This window comes from Tasmannia lanceolata, unplaced genomic scaffold, assembly GCF_043159265.1.
Source record: "Tasmannia lanceolata isolate RefF3 unplaced genomic scaffold, GAP_Taslan_0.1 ptg000016l, whole genome shotgun sequence".
NCBI classification, from domain to species: domain Eukaryota; kingdom Viridiplantae; phylum Streptophyta; class Magnoliopsida; order Canellales; family Winteraceae; genus Tasmannia; species Tasmannia lanceolata.
Genome location: NW_027518693.1, coordinates 16583444 through 16609206, shown reverse-complemented (window position 1 = coordinate 16609206; position 25763 = coordinate 16583444). Strand labels below are relative to the sequence as shown.

Sequence of the window (25763 nt, the reverse complement as noted above, 5' to 3'; positions counted from 1 at the left end):
AATATTGTGGCTATATGCAATCGTGTCTCTACCCATTTTTTCCTTTCTCAAAAACTCATATCGACCCTCACTCAACGACAATTCATTGATAAATCTGATTAATCACTCTCATTTTATTCTTCAATTACATATACCCATAGTAATCCTCTCAATCATTGATAAATCCGGCCACCGGCCGGTAATCAAAATCCTCCCCTATGGAGCCCGTGTCACCGCCCGATCGGGGAACTAATCTCTCTTCATTCTACTATAGTGTTATTGTCATCGCATCCATCGCTCTTTTGCTCATCGCGTACAACCTATTTGTCGTTGGATGGTGCTGGCAACACCGCCGAACTCGCCGGAGTCTTGACGGGTCCACCGGAAACATTGCCGGAAATATCGAGAACTCCACCAGCAACTTAATTCCGTTGTATAAATATCGGAAAGAGAATACCCAAATCCAATCTTCCGATAATGAGTGTGTGGTGTGCTTATCGGTATTTGTAGAGGGAGACGAACTCCGGCAGCTGCCCGAGTGCAACCACTCATTTCATGTTGCTTGTATAGATATGTGGCTCTCTTCTCACTCCAATTGCCCCCTTTGTCGCGCCACCGTGGAAGTCCCACCGCCTCAGTGTCGGATCTCGATCGATGCCGATGAGGAAACTTTCCGGTCGGGCTTTCCGGGTTCTAGCGGTGTGCTTTGAATTTTCTTAATTTGTTGCTCTTATTGTCTTAATTTTGATGTTTTGATTTCCTTGGTGGGGGATCACATATATATGTTTTTTCTGAATGGCAAAGAATTATATTAATGGAGAGAAGATACAAGGTGATTTAATTTAGTCATTCTGGGAATGATAATGAATATTCGCTGATCAAAGTTATTTTGAGTTCTTTGGGACACTCTATTTTCCATTTGGGATGTTGTCTATGGGATAGCCCCCCGGGTTTATTTTAACCTTGGATAGGCTTTCTATTCTTCGTTTGTTCTTGGATAAAATACTGCCAGAATGAAATTGGGGACAAGTAGACAAGATAATTTCAAGATAAAACTATCGAAGTAGAATACTCGAACTCAGGAACAGCTTGTCCAAAGATTTATATTCATGGGAGAATAGCCCCATCCGTTTTTGCTTGTTTGGATGTTAATAGATTACTAGTTGTGCTGGATCCATTAACGTATATCTGATTCAATCAATCTATGGTTTTCGATCGATTAGCTCAACTCTTGTAATTTAGGCCTTAATGAAGTTTTCGAGATATATATAACAGGAAGCTTCATGAAACTTGGGCAACCCAACCCGACCAGAACCTGATCACATTATCGTGATTTTAGTGCGGCCCGACCTGACCACGAAACCCATATGCAGTTTTTGTATATATTTTTTGCCCCTTTTGGGTTAGTTGGGTTGGGTTAGGGCTGAGAGATTTTAAGGTGGGTTGGGATAGGGTTGACCTTCTTCAACCTGAGGTTCTAGTTAGGGTTGAGGTAATGCTATTAGGGTTGGCTTCAACCTTACCCAACCCAGCCCGAGCTGCACCCCTAGAGATTTAAGATTAAGACTCTGGATGGCCTTAATAATTAAGATTTAAGATTTAAGATTAAGGGCTCTAATAATTAATATTGCTGGTTGCAACATTTTCTAAAGAGGCCATAAACCGTATACATGGTTGTTGTGCTCATTCTTGCTTAGGATTATGGATTACTGAGAGGAGCAATCAAAGTTAAGCTTATCCAATCATTTAAGAAAGTGGTTCAAATGATTTGATGTAGAGCGTTCTACCAGCTCTAAATATATATTACACAAACAAATGGTAGATTTTCTTCCACCCACAACATCTCATCATCGTGCATCGGTGAGGTTCCAAATATGTAACAGATACTTTACTTGCTAAGATCATATTATTTACTTTCACATATAATTGAGGCATGGTGTGTGGCCCATCACATATATAGCCCATATCTGATCAAAGAAGCTTAAACATTAATTTGGCAGTGTACGTTGTCTGTAGCTAGTATCCAAACTGTATGGTTATATACACTCCAACTTGAGGAGGAGGGTTGAATAATGTAATAATTGTTGCCCATGAAGCATAAATTTATGGTAATGCTGTTGTAGCGAGAAGCGCACAGGACTTGGACAATATAATTAAGTGACTATCAACGTTCCAATGTCTTGTACTAATGACATTAAAGTCAATGGCCAAGGATTATTAGTATGGAATTTTCAATCAGTACCTCCATAGAAGGAAATCAAGGAACACAAGGTTCAATTAGCTCAATGATAATATAAAAAACACAAGAGCTAATATGAAAAGGGGAAACGATATCTGCGCCAAGGTGTTTCGATAAACAAGCGCTCCACTTGTTTGTCGTGTAGTACAAATTTAAGGGATTTCAGAGGATATTACGGTTCTCAAAAAGCTCTTTAAACCCTTCAAATACTACACGACAAACAAGTGGAGCGCATGTTCATCGAAACACTTGGCGCATATATCATTTCCCATATGAAAAATGGTGGGAAATGGACTTATATAGGTTGCCTTTACATGAAAAAGACTAAAATACCCCTCTCTAAGGCCAAATGTCTAAAATGCCATAAACAATTAAGAAATTAACCAAACTACCCTTACTAATGATAAATGACATGTGAAATGACCAAAATGACAGATTCCCTACCCTTACTCCACTAACAATGACAAAAATAAGGTAAATTTAGTCCAATGAGCAATCATAAGAGATTCCCAGGGGATGCTCTTGCATCTAAGGCCTTGGACCACTCGATCCGACCTGAACCCGATCACGGCCCCTTAATATTGTCGTGATTTTATTGCAACTCGAACCGACTCAACCCCGAAACTAATACCCTTCTTTTTCTGTATTTTTTCTCATATTGCCCCAAGTTAACCCGAAGCCATCCCAGCGCGATTTGAAAACTCGGACTGGCTGGGTTAGCGTTGAGAGATTTAAAGGCAGGTTGGGTTAGGGTTGGCCTTTGTAACAGTCAGGATGGTCTTAATCAAGAAATCAACAAATGACATTTGTAATAACTCGTATAAAAGAATTGATGAACAAGAAATCTCCTATTATTTATAAATATGTTTGGTACATGTGGTTATTTCAGCAGCCGTTCTATTGACAAACAAGCTATCAAACGGGGGTCTTGTGAAGTCTTGATGGAAGAATTGGTTAGCAAGCAAGGCATTTAAGGCTTCTGTTGCGTGCACTCCATCCCACGCCATGTACTTACTTGGGTCCGCGCATACGGGTGCACCCGGCCTGCCACAGTGGATCTTCTCATTGCCACAACATATCAGGCCAGGATCATTAAAACCTTTCTTCTTTGCATTCATCACATTGTCGGTAAGAGCACGGATGAAATCGGCGAACAAGATGGTGGCGCCGGGGTTCTGTTCACGTACTTGATCTAGCTGTTGTTGGAGGAGTGCATTGTGAGCGGCCACATCTAATTCATAGCCTTGCGCTGCTGGACCTTGAACGACAATGTATTTTGCACCCTTATCCAGCAAGTCCTGGAAGTGACTCATCATAAGGAGAAGAAAATTTAGTTCATAAAAGAATGATGAAATGTATCTTCACTCCCATATTTTGTTCATGCCAATCTTTCAAAATCGAAATCATTTTCACCTTGTTTCGTTTGTCTTTGCTAATGTTTCCTTACATATATTGGAATTTTATCTTATGACCGAAAGCTTGAGACAGGTAAGACTTTTGGACCCTATAATAAAAAAAACATCTCAAAAGGTGGGTTTAATCTTAAAAATTAAAAAATATTCTCAACTTTTACTTGTATTTTGATAGTAAGATAAGAGAAATTATATGATGGACGAGCAGGCGTGCTTGTATTCACTATACGATAGAAGTACTGCCTTTTTTTTTTTGAAAATTGACAATTATATTGGGGACCAGTAGTCCCACCAGATTTACATAGTATGAATTGCCCAGGAGCATTCTCCTTGGCCCAAAAGGAAAATCCATTACCCCTTACATTACCAAATAGCCTCAATTGAATCGAATCGAGCAAAAAATGCCATATTTGTGGGGCTCACCAAGTCAAGATCGTGATCTGCCACCAAGTCAAGATCTTGCCTTTGATATTTGATCCGGACGCATCTTAAAAATTGTACTGCTCTCGGATGAAATACCAAGGGTGGTATGATGAACATCGGGCGAAAATTGCCTATCAAATCCCATATATATAGAGAATTATTGAATTCTCTTAAAATATAAATTCTTGTCCATACCTGCACAAGATGGATGACATTGGCGACTGCAATCTCTCTAAGGGTGATGGGGCTGATGGAAGTCCCATTAATTCTGCGATAATCATTGCCCCCCATCGTTCCCACCCAGAAGAGTGTACCTTCCATTATTGCCTTACATTGAGCAGGACATTTCCCGGCACACTCGACCCTGTCGATGAATTCGTTAAACCAATCGAGCTGAGTCTGTAGGGAATTTGTTATCTGGATGGGTAGAGCCTTCGTTGCATTGTGTTCAACATAGAATTCATAATCTATGGCCGTTGATCCAGCATATGCAAAGTTAACACCATGGGAGAAATCAGAACTTTTGTTAAGATACGGGGGAACGTAAGGAAGTGATAATTCTTTGGCGAGGAAGTCAAGGACAAGGTAACCGTCCGACCAACGACCAGAGGGTTTGCCGAAAGTAGTCATTCCGTAGGGAGGGTTCAAATAAGGGAGTAACTCTATGCAATTTCCTGTGTCTGTGCTCGAGTCACCGAAGGCGTAGATCTTTGAGAACATGCCTTCGTAAGTTGATGGGGGTAAAGAAAGAGAAGGATAGACAGATATGAAGAAGTAAAATAGAGTAAGATGGAGAGATAGAGAACTGCACCAAGCCATTGTTTTAGAGAGCTTCTTCCCCTTTTCTTTTATGGTATTTCGCCTTTTGGTACCAAAGGAAGAGTTGCCTGTGAAGAGTGTAAGAAACAATATATATAGGGGGCTAGGCAACCCAAAATTAGTTTAGGTCACAGTTACAACATGCCTAAATTTAGGAGGCTACACCCTTTCCTAACATTTCGAATTGCTTTTGTTTTTCTGTTTTTTCATATGATAGAGAGGTGACAGATCAAATTATAAAAGCCCACAATAGGCTATCCCGTTGCATTTGTTTTTCTGTTTTTTTTATATGATAGAGAGGTGACAGATCAAATTCTAGAAGCCCACAACAGGATATCCAGTTGCATTTGTTTTTCTGTTTTTCTATTGGCCCTTGTATCCTTTCTTCAAGGCAAAACAATAGGAATTCTAGTTGGATTTTCTTTTAGTTGAGCTTAATTTGAGGATTACAACTAATTAATTGCTTGCCAACACATTCTCAAGTTGTGGTCCGAGTCACTCATCCCTAGAATCGATTCCAACAACGCTGGATGTGTTCCTATTGCATACTATATATTGCCACAAATTAATGAGAATGGATTAAAAAAATGAGGGGCATTTTTAATTTGGACGTGCGTGCTGGACACATTGGCATGTGTAATCCGTTTTCCGTTGATTGGGTACTTTGATTTGTTGGCCACCCCACCCGTGTGCCCATTCCATTGTTGCCTATCCCACTGTGATAGGATAACCCCAGGTCTCTTCTAAGGACATCTTTTTAGGATATACCCTACACAGTGGGGCCGTTCTCGTTGTGAACTCGGGATAGACCTTGGCTTGTTCAAGCCCAAAATAAACCCTGGCCTGCTATTCCCATTGAAAGCATCCCTCATAGGATTTGTTCAAAGCAAACCAAGATCGTTTTATCCTGGGATAGACTCACTGTTAGGGGTGCAACTTTGGCCCTGTGAGCCCTGACCCGCCCTGAGCCCGAACAGGGTCAGGGTTGGAAAATCTGACCCTGAGGGCGGGTCTGGGTACATTTTTTTGGCCCTGACTCAGGGTCGGGTCGGGTTCAGGGTTGATACCCTGGGCCGACCCGACCCCCTCTACACTTTACCCCTGACCGACTCGACCCTGTTTACACTTTACCCGCGGCCCACCCTTGAGCCTTTCTGTTTTTCATTTCTCCATCCATTGGGTTTTGGTTATGTATTTATCACCAAAAATCATATATCAATTAGAATAATAGATTGTGTGGAAGTATTTTGATTTTTGACAATAAAACAGACTGAAAACATGTATAATTGTCCGGCCGGTCCGACCCAAGCTGGGCAAGCCTGACCCAGCCCTGCCCAATCACGGCGGGCATTGGGTTCAGGATTCGGCCCTGACTCAGGGTCAGGGTGGGTCAGGGCTAAGATAATGGCAGCTAGGGTTGGGCTGGGGTTTTGCAAAACCCAACCCTATTGCAGCTCTACTCACTGTGTCTTTTAAAAGAGAAAGCATTATACAATCAAATATCTGTAATCTCATCTATGAGATTGATTAGTTTCCACACAAATCCTTTGATATTCTTTGATGTTGAACATTGTTGTTGGATAAAATATTACCATACCGGAAAAATCTTTTCAACATTCACTTGTCCAAGCATCATCCAAAAGCAACCCAATCTATAATCAATTGACTTGAATTTTGGCCATTTTTGTGTTAACGATCCATCTATAGTAAATTAATTGGATGCTTAAGATTGTTTGATTTGCAGATCATTTTGACAAATGGCTCATCTGCAATGGGCCTCAAATACCCCACATGTAATTTCGTGTGAGACTAAGGGTTTATTAGTCAAATTTGCAAAAAACTGTATTAGGGCTATTAGTAAGCAGTACGAATACGAATGACAGATTAATTCTCCGTCATAAACCCTAAATCAAAGAGGAGAAATTGCTCTCGAGATCCGTGAGCAGCCCCAGAGAGCCTATTTCGAGGTCAAGAGATGGAGATAGATCGTAATTTCTGTCTTAATCATCTTGAATATGTTATTTCTATAACAGTCGGCTATGTTATTTTTTTGAAAAAAGTTCAATTCATGACCTAGTCGGCCGCTCCGGGCTGATCGACCACGGGTGCTCAGGCCGGTCGACCGCCCAAGGACGATTAACCGCAGTAAGGCTTCTGGATATTTAAAAAAAAAAATCGGATTTTGGGGGCCCGGTCGACCGAACCCGTTTCTGCTTCAAAAATTGGTTAGCACTTTTAGAGTATAATAGACATACTTCTTTAGATCAATATCAATGCATGGACTTATTAAATCGTACTTCCACACTATATTCTAGGTAATTAAAATTCGATCGAACTGGTTGGAATTTCTGATTGAGGTCAGAAATAAGGGATTGCTTTAGTAGTTTGATACATAATTTCCTTGATATCTCCCCGAACTGATTGTAGTGATATCTGTGACTCTGTACGAATGTATGCATGCATGCATGCATGTATGTATGTATGTGTGTACACACGGACTGTTCTTTACCCTTGATTTGTATACCATATATTTCTATTATGATATTGTATGATTGATGCTTCTTGTGAGGCTTAGGTTAAAATTCTGTGTCCCTCCAATGGGGATTAGTACGTTGGCAATTATGCATCCCACCAACCAATGGGGATTAGTATGTTGGCAATTCTATGTCATGCCATTATATATGATTGATACGTTGGCCCTTATCGTAGGAGCGAGTTCCGTCATCGTGGGCCGTCGGTGAAAAAATAACAAACTTTCTGTTTTTAGCCTAAACCTTGAGCTTTCTTTTTTGGTCTATAGATCCCTATTTTCTCAAGTATTTCGCAATTAATCAATGAAAATTATATAAAATAACAATATATTCGACTTTTTGAAGAATATTTTTACAAAGTAACTCAGAACTATATCAAACTTTTGTTGACAAAATTGTCATATAATCAATCCTAAAATTATGAAATTTTTTATTTTTTATTTTCTTATATTAAAATTGATTGAAGTTTTCATAAAAAAATAAATACAAAAAGAAAACTGTTAGACAAAAAAATCTTTGTTTTGATTTACTCATGTGTTTTTTTCATCAAAAATAAATGTTTTGAATATATAAATGCTAATGTTTGGCAACCATGAATTTTTTTTAATGATAAATTAGTTTCTCAAGTGGCGAGAGTGGGGTAGCGAGGGTGGTAAGGGACTTGAGATGGCATAAGAAGTGGCTATAAATAACAAGGAAACAATCAATCATATTTTGGGTGGAGTTTTTTGTTTCCTTGTTTTTCAAGCTTTTCTTAACTCCTCACTCAGTCCTTTGGTGTCTATCCCTCTCCCCCTTCTTCACCATTGGGTAAGCTAATATTCCAAGAAAAAAAATTCTTGGTAGGCAGAAACAAGCCTTTAATGTCAAAAAATTTACAGACTTTTTGGACAACCCTAAAAATTATTTACATATAATCTTATACGAATATTGCATTATTTTTAGATAGCTTATATGGAAATAATGGTAGTAATAGACATGTATCTATCCTAGTTTATAGCTTTCAAAGTAGCCTTCTGATGCAAGTGGCCGCGGAAGCGATTTTGCCGAGGAGCTTGTAGATCGGACCTCCGATTGCGCAGGGATGAAGTCTCAAACTAGATCTTCAAAATTTTGTATTTTTTGATGATTTCCTTCAAAGAATCAACTTTGATTCTTGCAAGGGATGAAAGAATAACAAAATCTATGAAAATTCATTGATTCACAAGGGAGAATGTACAGTAATTTGAAGAGAATTGATGAAAATTTAGCTTACAATCCTCTAATCTCTAACAAGAAAGAAATTTTCCCAAAGCTGGGATTCCCTTTTTAAATTTCAAATTCAAATCAAAGTCAATAAATATGAGAGGGAAATGCCTTTTATAGGCTGCCCATATGATTTAAAAGACAAATATACTCCTAATTGATCCAAAATAATAAAAAAATGACAACAAAATTAGAAAATAACCAAACTACCCCCACCAATGGAAAATACCACTAAAGACATGCAAGAAGAAAATTAAAAGCATTAAAACACAGAACAAACTGTCCTTAGGAGATGTGAACGACGATGTAGAAAATCCAGGGGATGCTCCATCATCAAACTCCCCTTCTTGAAAGAACTCATCCTCGAGTTCCCCATTAGTCTCTGTGTCGTGGTAGTATGCCTGAGTCGAATATGTAAATGACCGACTCAAGCAGTAGGAGAAGTAATTCGTCGAAGTCAACATCTTTGTGATCGATCATGTAAAAACTGATCCATCTTGGTGAAGTGGTGACTTGTATTGATCTATATATATCTTCTAAACATGGCAAAGAAGTAGTGGGCCACGATACGCATCAATAGCCTCGTCTGTAGCGACTATAGGAAGGATCACAAAAATATGAACTACATCTGCCAGGTGTAAGTCATCACAACTACATCTGTATGTATCTCCTCTGCATCATCAATCACTGACATTCTGACTCAACATCAATACCGACCTCATCATCGCAAACAAGAGGAGCATCGCTAGCATCTTCATCACTAGCGTCAATCTCATCACCATCCATGTGTGGATTTAGAAAGGTGGTCTCCTCTATGACATCCTGACACTTTAGTTGTCTGTCATCGTTGTCAACAATAGCAATAGAAATAGATGGAGGTGGTTAAACTACGCTGATAGTAGTAGGCGTAGTGACGGATCTAATCGGAGGTGGTGGTGAGGAAATAGGCACATAGCTCCTGGACCGTTGTCGTGTCAGACGAGGGTAGTCAAATTGAATCAATTCTCACCCAAGTACCCTTTTCATTTCCTCCCATGTCTGAATCGGAGGCTTGCCGATCTCCTGTCTCCGATTTGTCAATGTACACCACCAATTTCGGGCCTCATCTCTAAATCTCGATGCGACTAAGGGTTGTAGACACCCCATTTTGATCGGACCCAAGTTCGTTATGCTTGGGCAAAACCCCATCCAATCATTTCCGCCATGTTTCGCATTTTTCCGTTAAGTGTTGAGAGAGATTATTCATAAGAATCCGAGCAAAAGAGAATTTGGATCCGTTTGGTGGGCCCACCTTGAGCATTTGTTTAGATTTGGATCAAACAGGGGGGTCCGCATTTTGTTTGATGAAAGACATAAACGAAACCAATATCCATGGAGGGCATAGCGTATTTCGTCTGGCATGGGCCCATTATTATGAAAAATAAAAATCTTAAGATGGCAGCCCATCAATTGGACAAGGTGGATCATTCTACGAAGATAATTTCAAGGGTACAACTAATCACATCGCAGCCCACTATTTGAACGGTCAAGATCATCAATTGTCGCCCATCAAATGAACGGTTCGGATCAGCCAATGGGAGAGACTTGGTGGGCCCCGTCATTTTCAGCCATACAACAAGGGACCCGCTTGGAATTGATGCTAATCCAAAGAAATAAATTTCTATTAAGCTTTGAGGGCATGAAAAGAAAGCAAGTGCATTTTATAAGGGTGGAGGCAATAAAAAAAGAAACAAAGGAGAGGAGAGGAATCTCTTCCAACGCAAGAAAGGTATGGTTCTTAAAAAAAAAAAAGAGAAAGTTATAGATGGCATCTTTGGTGTTTGATAAAAAAAAAAGAGAAAGCAAGCTAGTGGTGAGGAAGGATTATATACAAAGAGAGTTGCAACGATGGGTTCTCCACTTAAGAAAAGTCATGTATATTATAAGAGAGTTGTTGTGAAGGATGGGAGGTTTTCTATAAAAAAAAAAGAGAAAGCAAGGTAGTGGTGGGGAAGGATTATAAAAAAGAAAGGGAGGAAGCCATTTAAAAGGAGATAGAGTAGCCTTGGGGGGGGATCTTTTCACACTAGGGGGACCGAATAGCCCTCTCACCCTTTTAGCTCATCTCTCCCCTCCTCAACAGCAGCCTCTCTCTCCCTCTCAACCTCTCACATCTCTCGGCCTCTCCATCTCACAAAATTGGCAACCTTCTCTGGGTTCCATCACACGAAATCTAGTTCTTCTCTCTCAGTTAACTCTCTTCCAACCGCTTCCTCATATACTCTCTCGGGTAAGTGCTAGATTTTTTTTAATTTTAGTTTCTTTCTTGAATTAGATACATGTTATTAAAAGTGAGTTGTTCTTATTAGATAATCCTGTTTTAGTTTTGGTTTATGTTCATCAGTTAAGTCATTGTGAGGGATCTTGAATCTTAGGCTCATGGGATTTTCGGTTCATTTTGGGCAAAATCAATAATCCGAAACCCACCCAATTTTGCAACCACAACACAGTCCAAAACTTAAATTAAAAACCCATTTTCGTAGCCCAAGGACCCAATTTCGTAACCAAGAACCCAATTTTGCAAAACCCATTCAATTGTAACCCCCAACAGTCCACCAAATTCCACTTTTGATAAAGCCACACCCCTCCAATTCGAATACACATAAAATCCACTAACAAACCCTCTTTGGAAATTAAAATCCACCAATAAACAGTAAATTGAATTACAAATTTCATTCCCAAACAGCCCCTAGAATATATTTTCCATTCCCAAACAGCCCCTAAAACAAAAAAAAATCCAATTGCAACATTAGCCCATTCGAGCATCATTTGATAACAATACCCTTTCCTTTTCTAAATTGATAAACAAAACAACCCATCTCAATTTGATAGTCACAACCCCTTTTCAGTTAAAAGGAGACACAACCTACTTTCCCAAAGGATAATCACAGCCCATTATTCGACAAGAAATGATAAGACAAAAATATGGCGGTGCCAATATCATTCCCGCCATAGTGCTGGCTGCCCATCTTGTGACCCAATTTCGAACCTCTAAATCACAAATTCACAAACAATGCTGAACTACAAAGTTGTAGCCCTCTAAATGATCTTTCCAACGCATGTTCGTGCATTCAATTTAGCCAAGTGGTTAAAGCGTTATGACAGTTTTAGTGGGCTGCATTTGTTGGAACTTTTAATGGTCAATGTCGAATATGTGGAATTGTCAAAACATGGTTGTGTTAACGTCCTTTTCCAAACAAAAATCAAAAGGCACAAATCTAAAATACACCCAACCTAAAAGCCACAAACCCAAAATTCACCCATTAAAATTACCAATTTAAACCTATTCCATTCCCGAACAGCCCCTAAAAAAAAAAAAAATCCAATTGCAACATTAGCCCATTCGAGCATCATTTGATAACAATACCCTTTCCTTTTCTAAATTGATAAACAAAACAACCCGTCTCAATTTGATAGTCACAACCCCTTTTCAGTTAAAAGGAGACACAACCTACTTTCCCAAAGGATAATCACAGCCCATTATTCGACAAGAAATGATAAGACAAAAATATGGCGGTGCCAATATCATTCCCGCCATAGTGCTGGCTGCCCATCTTGTGACCCAATTTCGAACCTCTAAATCACAAATTCACAAACAATGCTGAACTACAAAGTTGTAACCCTCTAAATGATCTTTCCAACGCATGTTCGTGCATTCAATTTAGCCAAGCGGTTAAAGACTTATGACAGTTTTAGTGGGCTGCATTTGTTGGAACTTTTAATGGTCAATGTCGAATATGTGGAATTGTCAAAACATGGTTGTGTTAACGTCCTTTTCCAAACAAAAATCAAAAGGCACAAATCTAAAATACACCCAACCTAAAAGCCACAAACCCAAAATTCACCCATTAAAATTACCAATTTAAACCTATTAAAAGCCATCAACCAAAAGACCACTAAAAGTTGCAAGTGAAACTAAAGCCTTATAAACAAACAACCTAAAAGAAACCACACACATACTAAAAGCCTCAAGATAATTAAAAGCTTCAAGAAAATTCTAAAAATTTCTACAAACCCAAAAGAATTCGAGATTCCTAAAGAGCCTGTAGATTCAAAATTTCTTTAAGAACCTTTGGAGCCCATCTTTGTGTGTGTTTGGGAGACCCGCCCGGTCTCATTCTCTCGCTAGTTCTCCTCTTTGTGCGTCGTTTGGTTTTTTGGGAGAACTCCCTACTCGGCTTGGCTTCATACTCCTACCCTTATGGGGTACTGGGCGCACATTTGTTGCCCCTAGGGCTAAGTAGCTGTCTGGCCCGGCTAGGTGTTTTACCTTTGCCAAATGTGCACAGGGTCTCTTATTCCCTTTTACATCATTTACGTCTCGGAGACAAGCCTTGTCTCATATAAGAGAGTTTCCCCTTTAGGAGGCTTATCTAGCCTCATGTTAGAATAACCCTTCCTCCTGGCGAGTCTTTGACTCATTTTTACCCCTTTCTTTTTTAGTGAGTCTCTAACTCATTTGTGCTCCTTTCTTTAGTGTGTTAGTTAGTAGTTCGCCTTTAGATTTGTTGTCATTCATCCTTGTTTGAGACTAACTCAGTCATATAGAGCCTTCCCTGCTTGGGATCTTAGATTATTTTCTCTGTTCTTGGGACACTTCTTTACGTGTTGTGGTTCGTCTCTTTGAGACGCTTGTTGTTTGTTCGGGGTTTTCCCTTTTGATTTAGGGCTTTGCCCTAGTTTGTGGTTATGCTTGCGTGTTCTCTTGAAGGGTGAAAACATTTAAGAATCTAAGAGCATTGGAAAAGCTTTACAATCCAAAAACATTAGAAATTTAAAACTCAAAAACATTTGAAAACTTTAAAAATATCAAAAACATTTGAAAATATAAAAAACCTTAAAAAATCTGAAGTGTGAGTGTTTCTTGTAGAAGCGTAGTTTGAGAGTTCGTTTCGAACTACGTTGGCTTGATCCTCTTCCACGAGGTACGTAGTGCAGCTTGAGATTCTTATCTCAGGTCCAGCCAAACTTTGTAAATAAATATATTTTAACCTTTTTTTTCTTTAAAACCTTGTTTTCAACAAGATCTTCCTCTAGAGTTAGGAGTTTGTCCTAGATAAAGAGTTTTAGAGTTTAGAGTTTGTCTTTGATGTGTTGTGTGGTTTGTTTGTGTTTGTGTTAGAGTTAGGGGTTTGTCCTAGAGTTACAGGAGCGCCTCCGTCCGGTCAGTTGGTGATTCACATCGCCGACTGATGACTAGGTCTAGGATGCGTTAGTGATCCCATTGTTTTCCTTAGGACACACAGCCTAGTTACACATAGGTTGTAGGAACCACCTGCATTAGCCTAGGGCTAATCTGCATTTAGTTAGGGCATATAGGGTGTCCTAAAATCCACAATTCACTGGAATTTAAATAATCGTACAATAAACTTTAATAATTAGTCCGGTATTTTAGATCGAGTCTAGGATAGAGGTCTAGGTGTCTTAGGCATCCTAGCTTAGAATAGGCGCGAAGAACTACGTTGCCTTGATTCTCGTGGAGGCGGGAATACGTAGGCTTCTTTGGATGAATACCAGACCATCCGAGGACTCGGGCTAATAATTTAGAGTCTTAGGATTTGTTGTATTGTTATTATATGTTTTGATGTGTTTTCTTACTTTCTTGTACTGATCCTGTACCTTTAGCTATAGCTTGCATGTGTTTGCACATCAGAATTTAGACACCCATTAGGCATGTCACTCATAACCTAGCTATGCTTAGGTGACACATCTTTCATTTCATTTTATGCGCTTATTATTTTATCATCAGGAAATGCATGCTTAGGTAGACGATTCCTGATGATTGTTCCCATTTCATATGATTTTTACCCAAACTTCTTTGGAGTTAATAATAAATGGCATAAGAGAACAAGTGTTCGCACTCGGGCGAATTGGGGGCGCCTAACCCCTTCCCCATTCGTAACCAGGCATGGACCTTTTGTATCTCTGGTTATCCATTGCAAACAGAGCATTTGTTTTGGTTCCATGGCTTGTCCATGGATGGCGACACTGAGTTATTTTTAGGTACATCTCGGTTTCGAGCCTTGGCTCCTGATCAGGATGTATCTCTTTCCTTTTATATCGCCACTCATGCTATGCTGTGAGGGTGGCACCATTTCGAGAGTTCCTTGGCAGAGCTCTCTTTCATTGTGGAGATCTTAGAGGATTGCAGGAGGGATCTCGCGTCCCTCGGCACTCGTCCTCGGATCTGGGTCCCACAAGGGTACTTGCCTCTTTTGGAACACCCTTCTTGATGTTAAAAACCCGGTCAACGTGCTCATCCAATCAACGATCTCTTCGGCTTCCATTCCCAAATGAAACTCAGGGATCTCCATCATTCTGTCACCGTATGTGCATGAAAAAAGGTCTAGGGACTAGTCTTTATGTAAAATCATGATCATAGTCATCTCCAGTATTCATATCCTACTCCCCTTCTTGAAAAGATTGGCTACATGAAGGAAGAGACCGGTTGTGTTTTGCATCTAGCTTTTTGGACGTCATTTTCAGCTGTTTTGGGTTGTGGTTGTGGATGCTACTATCACACTTGGATGATTCCAATACAATGACAAACTGAAAGTACAAGTCTCCCACTGTCCAAGCGCCAAATTAAATGAAGTATTTCTTGGAAATTTACACCTCAGAACCGCATACGTAGTAACCAGAATTGTAATGGAAAACAAAGTGAGGTAATTGTTTTGCAATTCCCCTTCAAAGAGATACCAAACGGTTGGGCTCAATGTCATTTATGATTATCTACTTGCAGTGGTGTGGTATTAAAATAGGTGGATTTTTTTATGGGTAAACTGGGGTTTAACGGGGACCCCGACTGATTTATTAGAAAAAGAGAAAGATGATAAGATAAAAGCACAAAACCATCCCTAACTCGGAACATGAGAGGGCACCCCCATTGGGTGCATGTCACCGTTTTGCATTTAATAAACATTCTATTGGTTTTTAGGGCCTTATTCTTCTCTTTCTAGGGTTCGAAGACTATGTACCTTTGCATTTGTTCATTCTTCCAATTCTTCTTTCGATTGATTAGAAGAACCACTGATTTTGCTCTTGGTATTACAGAGATTAGGGCGACATCAACCAATTCAACATCTTCTATCCTTGTATAAGATAGATGACATATGAAGAGTGCATGCTATGGTAGTTGGAAAAATAAGATAGAATCTCATCTTTATATATTATGAGTCCTACTTAGTAAATACTCCTAGAAATACTGATCAATAAGATTCATGTATTGCTATTCGTATTTCAAATTTCATGTAAAGGATTCTTACGAGTTAGAGGCTCGATAGAGAAGATGTGCATTACAATGGGAAATGAAAATAAAGTAGAAATTTAGGTCGTTATGATTCTCTATTAATTTCTGAATTCTGGTTTCATTTGGATTAGAAACCTTATTTCAGAAAGGGAAATGTTATCAGCACTACCATATTTTGATGATCGCACTCCTTACTTTACTAAAAAGTACAGTATGGCCCGCACCATAGGGTGATCCAAACCATCTATTAGATGTGCCACAGCCTAAATAGGTTGTGCCGCAAAAATCATTTCCATAGGCTGATCCTAACCCTCCGATCTATAGAGGGTTAGGATCTTCCCTCTAAGATTCAGTCCCTATATAGGTAGATTTTCCAACTGTAATTATGCACGCCTTTAATGGATAGTTGGAAGCAAGGAATATGGTTATGATCTATAAGGTGAATTTAAGAATTTACTTGACTTGAAGGTACTGAGTATAGCTGGCCCAGGCGGGTTACTGGACCCAGATTAGAGTATGACAGCGTGGTCCTAGGCCTTGTGCCAGTAATGTCCCTTGGTCTGGACTCTTAATAAAGATAATGGTAGGCCCATTCTCATCAGCAATTGCTTTTGGGAAAGTTGGTAAGCACTACGGTCCTACAAGTGGCATCAGAGCCAGATCTCAGGTTTGAGTCCCCCTCCCCCTCCCCGAGGTCATTGTTGGTGGGTGGGGGAGGGTTGGGTTGTTGGCCAAGGCGAGTTATAAGACCCTGATCGGAGTATGGTTGCATTGTCCTGGGCCTTGTGCCAGCAATTAGGCTACACAAAAAACCGGCCAAACCGATAAACCGAACCGAACCGGGCCTCTCGGTTTGGGTCAGTTCAGTTTTTCTAGGCATTAGTTCGGTCATGATTAAGGTTGATGGTTTTTTTAGTTTTAATTCGGAAATGAAAAACATCGAACCGATGGGAAACTGTAGACACCCCATTTTGGCCACCCCTGTAGACGCCCATCCCCCCCCCCCTGAATTGCACTTCCTAACTCTTATCTTCTTATTAGAGGTCATTTTTGCCATTTTGGGTAGTCTAGGGGTAATTTTATCATTGTAGTCACCCAAAGGGTATCAACCCTAGATAAAATTGCAACATAAAAGCCTCATTTGACTACTTGATTTGGATATGTATTAAAGCTGAACCAAAAAACAGGATAAACTGTAAACCGAACAAAATTGAACCAGTCAAAATTGGTTCGGTTTGGTTCGGTTATACCCCCCATCGGTTCTGTTACGATTTGGATTTTCTCCAAACCGATGGGATCGGTTCGGTTCAAGAAAACTCCCTAAACCAAACCGGACCAAACCGTGTGCATCCCTACCATCAATGCCCCTTGGTCTGGACTCTTAATAAAGATAATGGTAGCGCCTTTCCCATCAGTAATAGCTTTTGGGATAGTTGGTAAGTGCCATGATCCTACAATAATAATAAACTATTAGAAATGGGTTGCAATCTAGGTATATTTGTCTCATATTTGAAAGAGAATGTCATTATCATAGCATAATTCCATACTCATCCGGGCAAGATAAGGTAGCTGAGAAGTAATGTTGTACTCTTATGGACATGACGAGGAGCATGTTGTGCAATTCATCGTTGCCTGAGCTTTGCGGAGTGATGCTCTAAGACAACAGCTCATTTTATGATTGTCGTTACAACTAAGGCTATGCCTAAGACCCTTTATGAGTCAGAAGAAAGCTGGACTCGGGACACTTACACTTTTAGTGATGTTTAGCAGGTGCAGAGGTTTAATCTATCTGAGTGAGTGTGATATGGATAATATTTTCATTAGTCAAGCCAGAATGAGTGATTAGTCAGCTCAGTGGCTCCAAGCCATGAAAAGAGAACTACTCTCAATGAAATCATATTTCGAAACTCAAGAATCATACTAGTAGGGTCTAAATGGGTCCTCAGGACAATAGAGACTTTAAAGATGGAATTGGGAGATATAATGGAAGATTGATTGAAAAAAAACATCACTAGAAAGAAACTACGGACTATAAGGAACCGTACAGGCTTCCTATCCATGGCTTTCTATAGCAAATAACACGTACTCAATGTTATGAGGTTACTCACTGTTGGATGAAATAAGGCTGAAATCGGTATTTTCATTATAGGCATGAGTACTAGCTTTGTATTAATTCAACTCATTTAGGGCAAATATTTCCAACCACATGCATCTCTTAAACAACCAGAGACTTTCCTAAAGCATGGACCTTATGAGAGTGCTTAGTAACAGCTCACTAAGTTCACTAGTTTAAAGGCCGCTAACTAGTGGAAATTAGTGTTGATTTTAATTAAGTTTTCAAAGACAATGACCTAAGATTCGAAGCCGAGAGTTGTATTCCAACATTATGGCTATTCCCTCATTCTGATTTAGATCACAACATTATAACTCACGAATTTGAGTTCATTGGTGAGGAAAAACTAGCAATCAGGGATTATTCAAAGGGCTAGTTCATAGTTAGTGACTGGTCCTCATTCGGCAACGCTTGACCGTCACTTCAGCAACACTTTCCCTGCATCGCCTATCCATTGGGAGAGGCTGATGCCTAGTAGATGAACGTTTTTAATTTATCATTGAACTAGTGGCCCCGCCTTATCTAGTTAGGGATAGTAAAAACGGAAATGATATAATCGTCCCTTTCTTCCTTGGGCAAACCTTATATATGAGTGGTGGCTCAGGTATGAAAAGGGGGCGAATGTATCATCCCTAATAATATAGACGGTAAGGACTCTAATAATTAATATAATATATAACTTCCCTAATAATATACATGGTTTTAAATTTTGGTTTTGGCTAAAATTTTAGACTTATCTAAAACCGAAATTTCGGGGGTATTGCGCGTAAAATCCAAATTTTTTTGGGACAAAATTTCAATCGAAATTACCGAAATTTCGTTCGAAATTCTTTAACGGAATAAAAAAGTATAATTTTATTTTAAATTTCGACGAAATCCCCGAAATTTGAAACGGAAATTTGGAACGAAATTTGGTAAATTTCGGGAATTTCGGTTTCGGTACGATTTCGTTTCGTTCCTCACTGAAATCCAAAATTTCAGTCCGAATAAGGGCTCTAATAATTAATATTGCTGGTTGCAACATTTTCTAAAGAGGCCATCTACCGTATACATGGTTGTAGTGCTCATTCTTGCTTAGGATTATGGATTACTGAGAGGAGCAATCAAAGTTAAGCTTATCCAATCATTTAAGAAAGTGGTTCAAATGATTTGATGTAGAGCGTTCTACTAGCTCTAAATATATATTACACAAACAAATGGTAGATTTTCTCCACTCACAACATCTCATCATCGTACGTGCATCGGTGAGGTTCCAAATATGTAACAGATACTTTACTTGCTAAGATCATATTATTTACTTTCACATATAATTGAGGCATGGTGTGTGGCCCATCATATATACAGCCCATATCTGATCAAAGAAGCTTAAACATTAATTTGGAAGTGTTGTCTGTAGCTAGTATCCAAACTGTATGGTTATATACACTCCAACTTGAGGAGGAGTGTTGAATAATGTAATAATTGTTGCCCTTGAAGCATAAATTTATGGTAATGCTGTTGTAGCGAGAAGCGCACAGGACTTGGACAATATAATTAAGTGACTATCAACGTTCCAATGTCTTGTACTAATGACATTAAAGTCAATGGCCAAGGATTATTAGTATGGAATTTTCAATCAGTACCTCCATAGAAGGAAATCAAGGAACACAAGGTTCAATTAGCTCAGTGATAATATAAAAAACACAAGAGCTAATATGAAAAGGGGAAACGATATCTGCGCCAAGGTGTTTCGATAAACAAGCGCTCCACTTGTTTGTCGTGTAGTATATATTTAAAGGGATTTCAAAGGATATTACGGTTCTCAAAAAGCACTTTAAACCCTTTAAATACTACACGACAAACAAGTGGAGCGCATGTTTATCGAAACACTTGGCGCATATATCATTTCCCATATGAAAAATGGTGGGAAATGGACTTATATAGGTTGCCTTTACATGAAAAAGACTCAAATACCCCTCTCTAAGGCCAAATGTCTAAAATGCCATAAACAATTAAGAAATTAACCAAACTACCCTTACTAATGATAAATGACATGTGAAATGACCAAAATGACTGAGATTCCCTACCCTTACTCCACTAACAATGACAAAAATAAGGTAAAAGTCCAATGAGCAATCATAAGAGATTCCCAGGGGGATGCCCTTGCATCTAAGGCCTTGGACAACTCGATCCGACCTGAACCCGATCACGGCCCCTTAATATTGTCGTGATTTTATTGCAACTCGAACCGACTCAACCCCGAAACTAAAACCCTTCTTTTTCTGTATTTTTTCTCATATTGCCCCAAGTTAACCCGAAGCCATCCCAGCGCGATTTGAAAACTCGGACTGGCTGGGTTAGCGTTGAGAGATTTAAAGGCAGGTTGGGTTAGGGTTGGCCTTTGTAATACTCAGGATGGTCTTAATCAAGAAATCAACAAATGACATTTGTAATAACTCGTAAAAAAGAATTGATGAACAAGAAATCTCCTATTATTTATAAATATGTTTGGTACATGTGTTGATTTCAGCAGCCGTTCTATTGACAAACAAGCTATCAAACGGGGGTCTTGTGAAGTCTTGATGGAAGAATTGGTTAGCAAGCAAGGCATTTAAGGCTGCTGTTGCGTGCACCCCATCCCACGCCATGTACTTACTTGGATCCGCGCATACGGGTGCACCCGGCCTGCCACAGAGGATCGTCTCATTGCCACAACATATCAGGCCAGGATCATTGAAACCTTTCTTCTTTGCATTCATCACATTGTCAGTGAGAGCACGGATGAAATCGGCGAACAAGATGGAGGCGTCGGGGTTCTGTTCACGTACTTGATCTAGCTGTTGTTGGAGGAGTGCATTGTGAGCGGCGACATCTAATTCATAGCCTTGCGCTTCTGGACCTTGAATGACAATGTATTTTGCACCCTTATCCAGCAAGTCCTGCAAGTGACTCATCATAAGGAGAAGAAAATTTAGTTCATAAAAGAATGATGAACTGTATCTTCACTCCCATATTTTGTTCATGCCAATCTTTCAAAATTGAAATCATTTTCACTTTGCTTGGTTTGTCTTTGCTAATGTTTCCTTACATATATTGGAATTTTTTCTTATGACCGAAAGCTTGAGACAGGTAAGACTTTTGAACCCTATAATAAAAAAAACATCTCAAAACGTTCAAAGCCATAGGTGGGTTTAATCTTAAAAATTAAAAAATATTCTCAACTTTTACTTATATTTTGATAGTAAGATAAGAGAAATTATATGATGGACGAGCTGGCGTGCTTGTATTCATTGTACGATAGAAGTACTGCCCTCTTTTTTTTTGAAAATTGAAAATTATGTTGGGGACCAGTAGTCCCACCAGATTTACATACTATGAATTGCCCAAGAGCATTCTCCTTGGCCCAAAAGGAAAACCCATGACCCCTTACATTACCAAATAGCCTGAATTGAATCGAATCGAGCAAAAAATGCCATATTTGTGGGGCCCACGAAGTCAAGATCGTGACCTGCCACCAAGTCAAGATCATGCCTTTGATATTTGATCCGGACGCATCTTAAAAATTGTACTGCTCTCGGATGAAATACCCAGTGTGGTATGATGAATATCGGGCGAAAATTGCCTATCAAATCCCATATATATATATATAGAGAATTATTGAATTTCTTTTCAAATATAAATTCTTGTCCATACCTGCACAAGATGGATGACATTGGCGACTGCAATCTCTCTAAGGGTGATGGGGCTGATGGAAGTCCCATTAATTCTGCGATAATCATTGCCCCCCATCGTCCCCACCCAGAAGAGTGTACCTTCCATTATTGCCTTACATTGAGCAGGACATTTCCCGGCACACTCGACCCTATCGATGAATTCGTTAAACCAACCGAGCTGAGTCTGTAGGGAATTTGTTATCTGGCTGGGTAGAGCCTTCGTTGCATTGTGTTCAACATAGAATTCATAATCTATGGCCGTTGATCCAGCATATGCAAAGTTAACACCATGGGAGAAATCAGAACTTTTGTTGAGATACGGGGGAACATAAGGAAGTGATAATTCTTTGGCGAGGAAGTCAAGGACAAGGTAACCGTCCGACCAACGACCAGAGGGTTTGCCGAAAGTAGTCATTCCGTAGGGAGGGGTCAAATAAGGGAGTAACTCTATGCAATTTCCTGTGTCTGTGCTCGAGTCACCGAAGGCGTAGATCTTTGAGAATATGCCTTCGTAAGTTGATGGGGGTAAAGAAAGAGAACGATAGACAGATATGAAGAAGTAAAATAGAGTCAGATGGAGAGAGAGAGAACTGCACCAAGCCATTGTTTTAGAGAGCTTCTTCCCCTATTCTTTTGTGGTATTTCGCCTTTTGGTACCAAAGGAAGAGTTGCCTGTGAAGAGTGTAAGAAACAATATATATATATATATATATATAGGGGGGGGCTAGACAACCCAAAATTAGTTTAGGTCACAGTTACAACATGCCTAAATTTAGGGGGCTACACCCTTTCCTAACATTTCGAATTGCTTTTGTTTTTCTGTTTTTTCATATGATAGAGAGGTGACAGATCAAATTATAAAAGCCCACAATAGGATATCCAGTTGCATTTGTTTTTCTGTTTTTTTTATATGATAGAGAGATGACAGATCAAATTATAAAAGCCCACAACAGGATATCCAGTTGCATTTGTTTTTCTGTTTTTCTATTGGCCCTTGTATCCTTTCTTCAAGGCAAAACAATAGGAATTCTAGTTGAATTTTCTTTTAGTTGAGCTTAATTTGAGGATTACAACTAATTAATTGCTTGCCAACACATTCTCAAGTTGTGGTCCGAGTCACTCATCCCTAGAATCGATTCCAACAACGCTCCAACAACGCTGGATGTGTTCCTATTGAATGCTATATATTGCCACAAATTAATGAGAATGGATTAAAAAAATGAGGGGCATTTTTAATTTGGACGTGCGTGCTGGACACATTGGCATGTGTAATCCGTTTTCCGTTGATTGGGTACTTTGATTTGTTGGCCACCCCACCCGTGTGCCCATTCCATTGTTGCCTGTCCCACTGTGATAGGATAATCCTAGGTCTCTTCTAAGGACATCTTTTTAGGATATACCCTACACAGTGGGGCTGTTCTCGGTGTGAACTCGGGATAGACCCTGGCTTGTTCAAGCCCAAAATAAACCCTGGCCTGCTATTCCCATTGAAAGTCACAACCGGGATAGACCCTGGCTTGTTCAAGCCCAAAATAAACCGTGGCCTACTATTCCCATTGAAAGCATCCCTCATAGGATTTGTTCAAAGCAAACGAAGATCATTTTATCCTGGGATAGACTCACTGTTAGGGGTGCAAGTTTGGCCCTGTGAGCCCTGACCCGCCCTGAGCCCTGACCCAGCAACCGAGCATGATTATCCAAATGGTCAAAATTGATGGTCTTTTTCCAATAATCTCGTTTATTTATGAATGATGGTGCAGTAATAAAAGTTGCCGTGAGATTGCCAGCTTTTCACATGGCCAACCGTTCCTAGTTTTCAACATTGACGTGACACTTTGTCTTCTTCTATTAGCTTTCAAAGTGAAAACTTCTTTTATTGGACCTGAATGTGATTCCTCAGTTTTTATGGGCACTAGGGGAGTAAACGAGACAAACGAGCCGACCCGAGCTCAGCTCGTTAAGCTCAAAAGCTCGGCTGGGGCTCGGCTCCGGCTAGAACCAGGCTCGGGTTATATTAAGTTCACACCCCTCATCTTCCCTGGACAGCCCTATCTAGTGTAATTTGACTACTTTTTTTACACTATGGGGGGTAGGCGTGGCCAGAACCGATCCGGAACCGAACTGTAAAAAAATATTTTTGGTCCGGTTCGGTTCCACTGATGAAGAACCGAACTTATTCGGTTCGGTTCCGGGTCTAATGTTCTCGGTTCGGTTCCGGAACCGAAGAACCGAACTTTGAATATATATATATATATATATATATAATATTTTTATATTTCTATTATACATATACTTAATAATATAAATTACTTATAATATTAATAAGTAATAGTTAATACTATTCTTATAATAAGAAAGTAACTTCTATTATAACTTTAATTAAAAGTTTTTATAAATTATAATTAATAATTAATAATTAGCCATTAGAACTGAAGAACCGGACCGGACCGAACCGATTATGTTCGGTCCGGTTCGGTTCGGTCCTACTGTGTACTACGGTTCGGTTCGGTTCGGTTCTTACGGTTCATGGAACCGAGAACCGAACCGGTTGGCCACCCCTAATGGGGGGTGGTCCAAGTAACAAATGGGGTTCCAAAAATGAAGTGACATATTTTGCCTCCTCCTTTCACTTCCTGGAGAACCCTTTTAGTGTGTGTGTATATATATATATATATATATATATATATATATATATATATATATATATATATATATATATATATATATATATATATGAGGAAAGTGTTGGTGAGCTTAAGCTCACCAAACTTATGGTGACATTAAGCGCTCAATCACATTGGGGCCTACTTTGTTCGGATGATCCAAAGCATTCATTTGAAAGGCCCTTACATAGATGGGGTGTGTACCAAAAATCAGCTCCATAGGATCATCCTAACCCATCCATTTGTGGAGGTGAAAATGGACAGACATTATTTGTCCACAAATCTGCCCATTTTTGTCCTTCACAAATGGAGGGGTTAGGATGATCCAATGGAGCTGATTTTTTGTAGACACCCTATCTATGATAGGGCCTTGCAAATGAATGGTTTGGATCACCACAGAAAATGTGGGACCCATGTGATTGGGGCGCTTAAGCTCACCAACACTTTCCTCTATATGTATATATATTAAATTCTTAACGAGCCGAGCCGAGCCCAGCCTAAGCTACGATCGGTTAGATAGTGGTTCTTGTAAGACGCCGGTTCTATGAAAAGTCCTTCGTGCTCCATAAGCATCGCTAAAAATAAAGATGCACCAACAGCAACCACTGATGCTGCTTCGGCAAGCATATCATCATCATCATCATCACTATGTCCAGTTCCGTCGATATATTCCACGGCATATATGTCCTCATCATGGTGGTCCATCCTGATATCTTCTCGGAGATAATCAAGTCTAACATAAGTAGTTTTGGGTCAGGGTTACTTTGGTAAGAGTCACCCAACTATAAACCCATTTTAGAAAGACACAATAAATGGAAAGGCCAAAAGTTATGTATATTGAATAACAAAACAAGAAATAAATAGGATAATAGCACAACCAGTTATATCATGAAGTAAGAAAGACTACATAATAATGCAGAATCCTGATAATTGATAGTTTCCAACATAGGGCAATAAATTTTCAAACATTTCAGTTGTCAAAAGCCATAACAAAGCCAAAAGGCTCTCAGCAGGGCCTAAAACGGGCTCGGCTCGGCTCGTTAAGGATTCGAGCCGAGCTCGAGCGAGCCTGAGCCAAAATTGACACCCTTAATGGGCACCTGTGGCACTCGCGGCTCCACCCAGCCTGGCCCAATTTTGATGGGACCATTATGTGCCAGGTCAAATTTCAACGGGTCACTAATTAGTGACACGGACCTGGACCCGGACCCATAGATTACGAGCAGGCAGGGTGGACCCGCTTGTCCGGGTCACTTTTTGCCAGGTCTATCACAAATTCAAGTTTGTATTGTGGCAAATCCAAAATAATAGGCAAAATCAATTTTATTGGAGGAAAAACTTTTCAAAAAAAAAAATTTC

General features: G+C 39.6%; 2 protein-coding genes across 2 annotated transcripts; both read right to left on the bottom strand.

The window, feature by feature from the left end:
* Nucleotides 1–3069: 3069 nt before the first annotated feature.
* LOC143847948 (GDSL esterase/lipase At3g48460-like) lies at nt 3070–4872 on the bottom strand. Its single transcript, XM_077356721.1, has 2 exons — nt 4249–4872; nt 3070–3516 (listed from the first exon to the last, which is right to left on the bottom strand). The coding sequence occupies exons 1-2, from the start codon at nt 4870–4872 to the stop codon at nt 3070–3072; spliced, it is 1071 nt and encodes a 356-aa protein (XP_077212836.1).
* A 4460-nt stretch (nt 4873–9332) lies between these two features.
* Nucleotides 9333–25109, bottom strand: LOC143847947 (GDSL esterase/lipase At3g48460-like). Its single transcript, XM_077356720.1, has 4 exons — nt 24911–25109; nt 21722–22248; nt 20579–20967; nt 9333–9486 (listed from the first exon to the last, which is right to left on the bottom strand). The coding sequence occupies exons 1-4, from the start codon at nt 25107–25109 to the stop codon at nt 9333–9335; spliced, it is 1269 nt and encodes a 422-aa protein (XP_077212835.1).
* Between the last annotated feature and the right edge of the window lie 654 nt (nt 25110–25763).

Coding starts and splice junctions, on each gene's coding strand:
- LOC143847947 (XM_077356720.1), bottom strand. CDS start 25,109: ATGGACCACCATGATGAGGACATATATGCCGTGGAATATATCGACGGA. Junction 20,968..21,721: donor ATGTCATCCATCTTGTGCAG/GTATGGACAAGA, acceptor AGTCACTTGCAG/GACTTGCTGGATAAGGGTGC. Junction 9,487..20,578: donor AGACCCCCGTTTGATAGCTT/GTTTGTCAATAG, acceptor CAACGATGACAG/ACAACTAAAGTGTCAGGATG.
- LOC143847948 (XM_077356721.1), bottom strand. CDS start 4,872: ATGGCTTGGTGCAGTTCTCTATCTCTCCATCTTACTCTATTTTACTTC. Junction 3,517..4,248: donor ATGTCATCCATCTTGTGCAG/GTATGGACAAGA, acceptor AGTCACTTCCAG/GACTTGCTGGATAAGGGTGC.